Source organism: Cervus elaphus, chromosome 4, assembly GCF_910594005.1.
Source record: "Cervus elaphus chromosome 4, mCerEla1.1, whole genome shotgun sequence".
Taxonomy (NCBI): Eukaryota; Metazoa; Chordata; class Mammalia; order Artiodactyla; family Cervidae; genus Cervus; species Cervus elaphus.
The window spans coordinates 60,100,523-60,113,175 of NC_057818.1; the positions used below are offsets into that span (position 1 = coordinate 60,100,523).

Here is a 12,653-nt window from a genome sequence, read left to right on the forward strand (position 1 = left end):
TCGAGAAAGCAAGAGAGTTACCGGTAAACATCTACTTCTGCTTTATTGACTATGCCAAAACCTTTGACTGTGTGGATCACAACAAACTGTGGAAAATTCCTAAAGAATGGGAATACCAGACCACCTGACCTGCCTCTTGAGAAATCTGTATGCTAATCAAGAAGAAACAGTGAGAACTGGACATGGAACAACAGACTGGTTCCAAATCGAGAAAGGAGTATGTCAAGGTTGTTTATTGTCACCCTGCTTATTTAACTTAAATGCAGAGCGTATCATGCGAAATGCTGGGCTGGATGAAGCACAAGCTGGAATCAAGGTGGCAGGGAGGAATATCAATAACCTCAGAGATGCAGATGAAACCACCCTTATGGCAGAAAGTGGAGAAGAACTAAAGAGCCTCTTGATGAAAGTGAAAGAGGAGAGTGAAAAAGTTGGCTTAAAACTCAACATTTAGAAAATGAATATGATGACATCCAGTCCCATCACTTCATGGCAAAGAGATGGGGAAACAATGGAAACAGTGAGAGACTTTATTGTGGGGGGCTACAAAAATAACTGAAATTGGTGATTGCAGCCATGAAATTAAGAGACGCTTGTTCCTTGGAAATAAAGATATGACCAACCTAGACAGCATATTAAAAAGCAGAGACATTACTTTGCCAACAAAGGTCCATCTAGCCAAGGCTATGCTTTTTCTAGTAGTCATGTATGGATGTGAGAGTTTGAGTGTAAATAAAAGCTGAGCACTGAAGAATTGATGCTTTTGAGCTGTGGTGTTGAAGAAAACTCTTGAGACTCCCTTAGACTGCATGGAGATCCAACCAGTTTATCCTAAAGGAAATCAGTCCTGAATATTCATTGGAAGAACTGGTGCTGGCTGAAACTCCCATATTTTGGCCCATGATGAGAAGAACTGACTCATTGGAAAAGACCATTATGCTGGGAAAGATTGAAGGCAAGAGGAGAAGGGGACGACAGAAGTTGAGATGGTTGGATGGCATCACCGACCTCTATGGACATCAGTTTCAGTAAGCTCCAGGAGTTGGTGATGGACAGGGAAGTCTCAGATGGTGCAATCCATGGGGTCACAAAGAATTGGTCAAAAGATAAGGCCACTAAAAATTGTGAAGGCATATCCCCTTACACTAGCTTCTTCCTCATAAGAAACCATCACAGGAGGTAAAGAATGCTCATAGTGTTGAAAACCTATTGATAATTATATAAATAATAAACAGTTCACCTCCCATGGATTTGATATCATCTGGGTAGTCATGTTATACTACATGGCAAGTGGATTTTTCAGGTCCATTAAGTTTACTAATGAGTTGATTCAAGATAGAGAATTTTCACCAGTATCCGTGGGCCAAATGTAATTAGTTCAGCTCAGTTGCTCAGTCACATCCAACACTTTGTGGGCCCACAAACTGCAGCTGCCAGGCTTCCCTGTCCAGCACCAACTGCTGGAGCTTGCTCAGGCTCATGTCCATCAAGTCAGTGATGCCATCCAAGCATCTCATCCTGTCGTCCCCTTCTCCTGCCTTCAATCCTTTGCAGCATCAGGGTCTTTTCCAATGAGTCCATTCTTCACATCAGGTGGCCAAAGTATTGGTTCTTCAGCTTCAGTATCAGGCCTTCCAGTGAATATTCAGGACTGATTTCCATTAGGACTGACTGTTCTGATCTCCATGCAGTTCAAGGAATTCCCAACAGTCTGCTCTGACACCACAGTTCAAAAGCATCAATTCTTCTGTGCTCTGCTTTTTTGTGGTCCAACTCTCACATTCATACATTACAGGAAAAACCACAGCTTTGACTAGATGGGCCTTTGTCAGCAAAGTAATGTCTATGCTTTTTAATATGCTATCTAAGTTGATCATAACTTTTCTTCAAAGGAGAAGGATCTTTTAATTTCATGGCTGCATGACCATCTGCAGTTATTTTGGAGCCCAAGGAAATAACTTCTGTCACTGTCTCCATTGTTTCCGCGTCTATTTTTTCTGAAATAGTGGGGCCAGATGCCATGATCTTCGTGTTTCAAATCTTGAGATTTAAGTAAGTTTTTTCACTCTCCTCTTTCACATGCATCCAGAGGGTCTGTAGTTACTCTTCACTTTCTGCCATAAGGGTGGTGTCATTTGCATATCTGAAGTTGCTGACATTTCTCCTAACAATCTTGATACCAGCTTGTGCTTCATCCAGCCTGGCATTTCACATGATGTACTCTGCATATAAGTTAAATAAGCAGGGTGACAATATACAGCCTTGATGTACTCCTTTCCAAAATTGGAACCAGTCTATGCTTCCATGTCCATTCTAACAGTTGCTTATGACATGTATGCAGATTTCACAGGAGGCAGGTCAGGTGGTCTGTTACTCTTATCTCTTGAATAATTTCCCACAGTTTATCGTGATCCACACAGTCAAAGGCTTTGTTGTATCCAGAAAGGCATAAGTAGATGTTTTTCCAGAACTCTCTTCCTTTTTCGATGATCCAGTGGATATTGGTAATTTGATATCTGGCTCCTCAGCCTTTTCTAAATCCAGCTTGTACATCTAGAAGTTCTTGGTTCACATAGTGTTGAAGCTTGCCTTGGAGAATTTTGATCATTACTTTGCTAGCATGTGAGATGAGTGCAATCGTGTGGTAGTTTGAACATTCTTTGGCATTGCCTTTCTTTGAGATTGGAAGGAAAACAGACCTTTTCCAGTCCTGTGGCCACTTATGAGTTTTCCAAATTTGCTGGCATATTGAGTGCAGCACGTTCACAGCGTCATCTATTATGACTTGAAATAGCTCAGTGGAATTCCAGCAGCTCCACTAGCTGTTTCCGTCATGATGCTTCCTAAGGCCCATTTGAATTCAGACTCCAGGATGTCTGGCTCTAGGTGAGTGTGAGTGATCACACCATCATGGTACTGGGTCAAGAGGTTTTTTGGATAGTCTTCTGTGTATTCTTGCCACCTCTTCTTAATATCTTCTGCTTCTGTTAGGTCCATACCATTTCTGCCCTTTACTGTGCACATCTCTGCATGAAGTGTTCCCTTGGTATCTCCAGTTTTCTTGAGGAAATACCTAGCGTTTCTCTTTCTGTTGGTTTCCTCTATTTCTTTGCATTGATCACTGAGGAAGGCTTTCTTATCTCTCCTTGTTATTCCCTGGAAGTCTGCATTCAGATGGGTATATCTGTTGTTTTCTCTTTTTCCTTTATCGTCTCTTTTTTCTCAGCTAATTGTAAGGCCTCCTCAGACAACCATTTTGACGTTTTGCATTTCTTTTTCTTGGGTGTGGTCTTGAACAGTGCCTCCTGTACAATGTCTCCAACCTCCGTTCACGGCTCTTTAGGCACTCAGTCTATCAGATCTATTCACTTGAAACTGTCAAACCCACTGTATAATTCAAATGGATTTGATTGGGGTCATACCTGAATGGTTAGTGGTTTTCCCACTTTCTTCAATTTCAGTCTGAATTTCACAATAAGGAGTTCATGATCTGAGCCACAGTCAGTTCCTGGTCTTTTTTTTGCTGACTGTATAGAGCTCTCCATCTTTGGCTGCAAAGAATATAATCAATCTGATATTGGTGTTGACCATCTGGTGATGTCCATTTGGTATAGAGTTGTCTCTTGTGTTGTTGAAAGAGGGTGTTTGCTATGACCAGTGTGTTGTCTTGGTAAAATTCTGTTAGCCTTTGCCCTGCTTCACTTTGTACTCCAAGGCCAAACTTGCCTGTTACTTCAGGTATCTCTTGACTTCCTACTTTTGTATTCCAGTCCCCTATGGTCAAAAGGACATCTTTTTTGGTGTTAGTTTTAGAAGGTCTTGTAGGTCTTCATCGAACCATTCAACTTGAGCTTCTTCATCATTGCTGGTTGGGGCATCGCCCTCGATTACTGTGATATTGAATGCTTTGCCTTGGAAACGAACAGAGATCATTCTGTCATTTTTGAGATTACACCCAAATACTGCATTTCAGGCTCCTTTGTTACCTATGAGTGTTACTCCATTTCTTCTAAGGGATCTTGCACACAGTAGTACATAAAATGGTCATCTGAATTAAATTCACCCGTTCCAGCCCATTTCAGTTCACTGATTCCTAAAATGTCAACGTTCACCCCTCCCATCTGATATTTTCCATTTCCAATGTACCTTGGTTCATGGATCTAACATTCCAGGTTCCTATGCTATACTGTTCTTTGCATCAGACTTTACTTCCACCATCAGTCACATCCACAGCTGGGCATTGTTTTCACTTTGGCTCCTTCTCTTCGTTCTTTCTTGAGTTATTTCTCCACTCTTCTCCGGTTGCTGGATAGCCTCATGTAAATCCGTGAAGTCAAATCACACCCTCACACCATACACAAAAATAAACTCAACATGGCTCCAAGGGTTCAGTAGAAGACATGACACCATAAACCTGCTGGAAGAGAACATAGGCAAAACTTTCTCTGACATAAATTGCAGGATCACCGTTGGAAGGCCCAGGATCAAACAGACAGACTCTTACAGTTTATATTACATTTTAGGTCTGCCTTAATAAAACACAACAGCCTGGGAGATTCAAACATAGATAGTTTTCATAGTTTTTCACAGAGACAGTTTTTCACAGTTCTAAAGGCTAGAAGTACATGATCAATTTGTCAGTGTGTTAGCTTTTTGTGAAGCCTCTGACTTGCATTTCAGAATTTCTTTTAATTTTGCACTGATGCACTTGGTTTTAGTGTCATATTGTTTCCTCTCCAGGATGCTCCTGAATTAAGTACTTGAAAAAAATAATTGAGCCATCAGATCTGTGTGCATTTATTTTATAGCTATTTTGAAACCCTCACTCTTTTTTCTATTCATTTGTTCTGGACCCAATTCCTATCAAAGGGTTCAAAAATAATAAAGTTTATTTCCTACAAAAGTTCCATAATAATTAGCATTGAATTATGAAAATGAGTCTAAATTGAAATAAGTTGTGCCTGTGTTTCCTATCATGAATTCTTGATGATGTTCCTCCTTTTCCTTTTGTCTCTTCCAATATACTTCCCAGGTATTTGTCTTATTCCATTTCTTTACCAATACTATCATTGACGGTTCCATTCATTGGTTGAAGTTGAGGAAAGTACTAGTATTAGGGCAGAGACTCATCTCAGGGAAGTGAAGTATCCAGAGGGATGCACATGGTTTGTGTCAATCCTAATGTGTGTGATTTCAGCATTTCTTCCTCGTGAGACCATCCCCTTCAGGGATCATGGAAAAGAAATTGCCTGTCAAGTACAGCCAGTTGTCTCCTAAGACTGCTACCTAGAAACTTGTAATTGTTTCCAGTAATTAACAACTGAGAAAAAAGTTTCCAGAAATGTTCTCAGCTCCCAAGCCTTCATTCCCATCGCTGCTGCAGGTGAAATGATAATTGCAGTTCTGACAGGAGGGGAGGGGAGCACAGCGTCTCAAACCCATATATCAGGATCCAGCTGCCTCACTCCCACACACATACTGGGTATAATGACCATCGCACCGAGCCCTTGTCCTGGCAGCTGGAAGATATATTCATTGTACTTTCGACTGAGCAGCAGAGTCTGTGAGAGAAAGGCAGTTCAAGATTCTTGGTAAGTGATCACATCAGAAACTGACACCAAAACAAATTTGTTGACATTCTAGCAAATCTAGTATGCCGGTTTATGAAAGACACAATAATACATGCTTTATAAGTGCCAAATTTCCTATGTGTCTTGTATTTTAATGTCAACTGCAAATATTAATTCATTGCTAATATATTCACTGGGCTCTGACAATAACATACTGATACAGTGTATAATTGGACAATAATAATATTGTTTTGTCTTAAACTGTTTTATCACATGTTAGTGTTTTATGCCCTAAGGTTTATTGCCTACATATGATTATTCAAACATTTCTATAATACATGTTATTTTAGTTGTGTTTCTGTCATGGGAACTAAAGAGTCTTTCTGTTGCCATCCTCAGAGTGACGCCTTCTCATCTTCATGACATTGGCTTTTCGTGAGGCAGGTTTCTGCTGTATTCTACTGCCAGCAGTGATTTTCATGTGTTAAGATGCTAAGACTTAATTCATAATACATGGTACCATAGAATAAAGCTTTACAAATAAGTGGAATCATGTTATATGAAAATTAAAAGATACCACAGGTCTATAAACAGAAAAACTGTGAAATCAAAATCCAATATAGATCTGGTTTATTATATGCCTGCAACAAACTAGATGTTTGGCATTGCTGGTGATCAGTGCACTCTCTTTTTGCTTTTGGCCATGCATCAAAGTTCATGAGATTTTAGATCCTGGACCAGGGATTGAGCTTGGACCCTCTGCGGTGGAATGCAGGGTGTTAATAATTTAAGTACCTGGGAGGTTCCTCAAACCACTGTCTTGAGTAGCCCAATGGGATTCAGTCCTCACTCTGCACTAAAAAGCAGGTTTGACAAAGACTTAACCTGTCTGGAGGTAGGTAACACTCCTCTGTATAACTAAGGTCTCTTCTGTTCCTGCCTAATAAATTTGTGAAGAATAAAGAAGGGATCACATAACTATCTTCAGTGATTAATTTTACATATTAGTTCATTAAATGTTATACATGGAACCCTTTAAAGGCTGCTGGTAAGAGAAACACAAGAAGCAAATATTTCCAAGTGGGAACTATTGTTAAGTGGAGAATATTGGATTTCAGTTGACATGATGCACGTAACCCATGCCTCACATTCCCATGCAGGACATTCTAACTCAAAAGTACCAGTGACTGTGAACTGAAAGGATGGCCAGCAGCTTTTTCATGATAGGTATGATCATCTTAACACAGACCGTTGTTGGAATTCTGGGGAATTTCTCACTCCTTTGCAGTTATATCATCCTTCACTTCATGGGTTACAGGTTAAGGTCCACAGATTTGATCCTTAAGCACCTCATTGTGGCCAACTCCTTGGTCCTCCTCTCTAAAGGGGTCCCCCAGACAATAACAGTCTTTGGGTGGAAGCATTTCCGCAGTGATTTTGGCTGCAAACTTCTCTACTTTCTGCACAGAGTGGGGAGAGGAGTGTCCATCGGTAGCATCTGCCTCTTGAGTGTCTTTCAGGTGATCACGATCAGTCCCTGGAACTCCAGGTGGGCAGCGCTGAAAGTGACAGCTCCCAAGTACGTGGTTCCCTCTATTTTCCTGTGTTGGATCCTGCAAATGCTGGTAAATGTCATTTTTCCTTTCAATATTACTGGCAAAAGGAGTGACAAAAACATCACAGAGGAAAGAGATTTTGGCTACTGTTCTTCTATTGTTACTGACAAGTCTGAAGACGCCTTGTATGCAGCATTGCTATTATTCCCTGATGTTTTATGTTTGGGGCTCACGCTCTGGGCCGGCAGCTCCATGGTTCTCATCCTGTACAGACATAAGCAGCAGGTCCAGCACATTCGTAGGACCAACGCCTCCTCCAGGTCCTCCCCTGAGTCCAGAGCTACTAAATTCATTCTTCTCCTCGGGAGCACCTTTGTCTACTTTTATATTCTTTCCTCAACCTGTCAAGTTCTTTTGGGTCTTTTTGAACAGCCCAGCCGGTTACTTGTGGACATGAGTATAATGATTGCAGCGTGTTTCCCAACTGTCAGCCCCTTTCTGCTCATGAGCCACAACTCCAGTGTACACAGACTCTATTTGGCCTGGGTAAGAAATGCAAAGTCTTCTACTATTATGAGAAAAGTGTGAATTCTATTTATTTCTCTAATGATTGGTTGCCAGTTCATTTATTCACCCTCAGAATCCTAATTTAAATTTTGAATCTCAAGATAATCTTATACCGGACATGCCAAGTATCTTCTTCAATATAAAGACAAATTGAAATATATTGTCATGAAATATGAATATATCAGTGAAGCTTTATTGTGGAAATGGAGTTCAGGTTTATGCAGTACACAACAGGTCTTGAAATAATCTGCATATTATGAAGTGTTCAAATGTGTTACTTTTAGTCTAACCAAAAAAATTTCCAAGAAATGAAGTAGGTATGGAATTATAGATTCAAGTATACATGAAAATGGATCAATGTGTACAGTAGTCAGAAATAAAATTGAAGAAATTAATGTCCTTACAGAGTAAACATAGCCTGGTTAGCACTCGAAGGTAAAATCAGGTAAGAGTTTGGGAGCCAGTTACAAGTTTATAGTTAACATTGTTTGTGTTTTATTTCTTTTTCCTTCATTTATATTAGTTGGAGACTAATTGCTTTACAGTATTGTAGTGGTTTTTGCCATACATTGATATGAATCAGTCATGGATTTGCATGTGTTCCTCACCCTGAACCCCATTCCCACCTCCCTCCCATCTCCCTCCTAGGGTCATCCTAGGGCACCAGCCCTGAGCACTTGTCTCATGCATCAAACCTGGACTGGCAATCTGTTTCACAGTTGATACTATACATGTTTGAATGCTATTCTCTCAGATCATCCCACCCTCGCCTTCTCCCACAGAGTCCAAAAGTCTGTTCTATAGATCTGTGTCTCTTTTTCTGTCTTGCATATAGAGTTATCATCACCATCTTTCTAAATTGCATATATATGCCTTAGTATACTGTATTGGTGTTTTACTTTCTGGTTTACTTCACTCTGTATAATGGGCTCCAGTTTCATCCACCTCATTAGAACTGATTTAAATGTTGAGAGAGACGGCAGTATTTATTAGAAAGAGTCTTGCAGGAAGATTAGCACATTAAAATATTTTCATGTAGAAATGAGCAGTTTCAAGTGAAGTACAATAAAAAAAAACACACTGAAAGAAAACTATTTTTCAGCAGATTTTTCAAACTGAAATATATTTGACATATAACATTGTGGAAATTTCAAGTGCAAGATTTGGTAATTTGTTACATGTAAATATTGTAATATGGGTGCCATTACAACCACATATCACAAAGCAGACCTCTTCTTTTATGTTAAATTTTTCATTTAATTTTAGTTGATTTACAGTATTATGGTAGTGGCAGAGGTACAACATTGTGGTTGAATATATAGGTTATACTTTGTTTTAAGCTATTATTAGCTATTGGCCATATTCCCTGTGCTGTAAAGTATGTCCTTGTAGTTTATTTTTTTTTTTATACATAGTAGTGTGTACTTCTGAATCTTTACTCTGTCTTGCCCCTTCCCACTTTCTCTCCCCACTGGTAAACACTAGTTTATTCTCTATGTGCAAGAGTCTTTTTCTACTCCATTATTTTCATCCATTTGTACTAGTTTTAGATTGCATGTGTCAGGTGATAATATGCAGTATTTGTCTTTCTCTGTCTGACTTAATTCACTAAACAGAATGATATCCAGGTCCATCTATGGTAAACCAGCAAAACTTTATTCTTAAGGGGTGAGGAATATTCCATTGTGTGTGTGTGTGTGTATGTGTGTTTGTGTGTGTGTGTGTGTGTGTGTGTGTGTGTGTGTGTGTACTGTTTTCATTAGTTTTCTGGTGGAGATATTAGGATTTTCTATATAAAGTATCATTTCTCTATAGTAGTGACAGTGTTACTTCTTCTCTTAGGCGTTGGAGATCTCTTATTATATTTTTGTCCAAATGCTGTGGCTAGGACCTCCACATTGTTAAACCAGAGTGGCAAGAGTGAGCATCCTTCCCTTGGTCCTGATTTTAGAGGAAAAAGCTTTCAGATGTCCACCTCTGTGAGTTTGTCACAAATGGCCTTTTAATTTTGAGAGTATTTTCTCTATGCCCATTTTTCTGAGAGTATTTACCATGAATGGATGTTCGATTTTGTCAATGCTTTTTCTACGTCTGTTGACACAATCTTGCGTTTCTCTTCCTTTTTTTAATGTGGTGTATCATGTGGACTGATTTGCGGATTTTTAACCATCCTTGCATCTCTGGAAGAATGCTACATGATAATCACTTATGATACCTTTTATAGATTGTTGAATTCTGCCTGCTAACATTTTCTTGAAAACTTTTTTCAACCATATTCATGAAGAAAATGATCTGTAATTTTCTGTAGTGTTTCATTATAATACTGATTTCAGCGTAGAGATAGCCTGATAGAAAATATTTAAGAGTGTCCCCCTCCTCTTCAACTTTTTGGAATAGTTTAAGAAGGATAGATGTTATTTTAAAAAATGTTTCATAGAATCACATGTGATGCCCTCAAGTCCTGGACATTGTTTTCTGGGAGGTATTTGATTCAGTTCAGTTCAGTTCAGTCACTCATCGTGTCCGACTCTTTCCAACCCCATGAACCGCATTACATAAGGCCTCCCTGTCTGTCAGGGGATGTTTAACAGGAGGATTCCTATGTGCTATTTCTCATAAATCCTCTGTTCCTTATCAGTGGAACAGCAAGCCGCTCCCAGGGCTGGGGTCAGTGTATGAGACAGGCTTGGGTCTCCTTCAGTAAACAGTCTTTTTATGAGAAAACTGCTTTGTCTTAATCCTCTTTCTTGAGATATGGATTCTCTCTTGACCTTATGACCATCGTTAATCCCTTGTTCCCTTGGTAATGGTTGCTATACGTTTAATTTTCTGAACTTTATCATTGTTGAAAGAAATTCTTTGTACAACAGCCTACATATACTCACAAAAAGATCATTAAAGCACCTTTGCCCCATCAGAGCTTAGGTCCCCGTGCCTTTTCTCTCTCGCTCTCTATCCAGTAAAGGATCCCAACATGTTGCACCGAGAACAGGGACTGTGGTATACATGGCATTTCAGATGGAGTGACTCAGGGCCTATTGAGGTCAGTAAGTACTAAGACATGGGTCAAATGGCTAAAAACCCCCTCATTTCTCTACTTAACTTCAAACGGCTGGAAAGCCCCATCATCTCTCTACTTTACTTCACCATTTGTTTAAAGCTCAGGGACATTTGGTTTTGCACCAACAAATAGAAGCTTGCCTTTAAACAGTGGTTAATTGTAATACTTGGTTCCCTGATAAAGACAGTTTTGATGCAGAAATTTGGTACCGGGTCAAAGAAAATGTTGAATGAGCCACCAAACGGAGAAAAAAATATTCCAATCGATTTCTGGCCCCATGGGCTCTCATTGAAGCTGTAATTCTGCCATTTCAAGGTAACTTCTAGCCCTCCTAATATTCGACAACAGACAGAACACTTGTTACATGAATATAAATTAAATGATAAAACTTTACAAAAGGCCCAATTAGAACAACAGAAAATATTTCAGAATTTTCCTACAAGCCCTGCCCCGGCTGCTCCGAATGCTCCTCCTCTGCCAGCAGGCACAAATCCAAAAGTCTCTCCTTCGCTAGAACCTAATGATTCTAACAATGACTCTCCTGAGACACTTTTTGACACGAAACTGGCAGTCCTTTTTAAAATAATAATGATAAGTCCTTAGTACAGACTCATATTTGCAAAAAATTGGTACGTACTCACTCTCCTCCATGACAGAATCTCTCTAAATTACTGGCTTTGCAATGACAAGTCTCTGAACCCGATGGTTTCTCTGCCTTTCCAGTTTTAAGAAATCCTGATGCTCAAGGGCACAAAATACCTCAATATGAAGCTTTTAGCTTTTTTTACATGCAACAAATGAAAAAGGCTTTAACTGTGTATTGACCACATTCGTCTTTTACTAAAGAGCTTCTAAATGCTGTGGCATCTTCTATTGGAAACTTTATTCCCTATGATTGGTGAATTCTAGTAAAAGCTCTCCTTAAACCAGGAGAATATCTTCAATGGACAATGGGTTTCATGATATAGCTAGAGATCATGCTAACAAGAATTGCTGAGCTGGCACTCCCAAAACCAAATGATTTTTGAAATGTTAACTGACACCAGAAAATTTGATGCCATAGAAGCTCAAATACAATGCCCTTCCTTGTTGCATGAACAATTAAAAACATTGGCCCTTCAAACTTGGGATCGAATTACTCCACAAGGAGAGCCTACAGGTAGCTACACCAAAATATTACAAGGACCTAACGAAAAGTATGCTGATTTTTTAGCTAGATTAGAAACTGCTATTTCCCGTACTGTAATTGGAGAAGAAGTCAAAAAACAGCTAGAGAAACTAATTGTTTATGAGAATGCAAATCAGGAATGTCAAAGAACTATCGCTCCAATTCATGAGACTGGGACTATTATTGATTATTTGAAGGCTTGTCTCAATCTAGGATCAGAAACTCAAAAGATGCAAATGCTAGCTGAGACAATGGCTGCTGCCTTTAGAAAGGAAAATGAAGGATGCTTTACAAGTAGAGATAAAAACCATTTAAAAAGGGACTGCCCTAAGAGGGTTAAGAAACAAACCTCCAAGAATTTGCCCTCACTGCATTGGAAGAGTGCATTCGCCAAAGACTGTAAATCTAAATTTGATATTGAAGGAAGACCTATTCCAGGAAACTCCAAGCAGGGGACCCCCCAGGTCCCCTTCAACAAAAACCATGGGCAAATTCCATCTTTTCCCTCAAACCCTCAATATCCGGCAGTGTTGCTGTCAACATATCAGCCCTAAATGACTTTCTCCTTTACCCTCAAGCAGTCCCTTCTACAATCCCTACCGGACTTTTTGGGTCCGCACCCCGACAAACCTTCGGTCTTTACTCGGCCGATCTAGTTTGACTTGTAAAGGAATTGCTGTTCACCCTGGAATAATTAATTCAGATTTTAAAGGAGAATTTCAAATCATGAT

General features: G+C 39.6%; 1 protein-coding gene across 1 annotated transcript; it reads left to right on the forward strand.

Moving 5' to 3' along the window:
* The first annotated feature begins 6,772 nt into the window (after positions 1–6,772).
* Positions 6,773–7,714, forward strand: LOC122692827 (vomeronasal type-1 receptor 4-like). Its single transcript, XM_043900643.1, has one exon. It carries the CDS (start codon positions 6,773–6,775, stop codon positions 7,712–7,714), a length of 942 nt encoding a protein of 313 aa, XP_043756578.1.
* Positions 7,715–12,653: the final 4,939 nt, after the last annotated feature.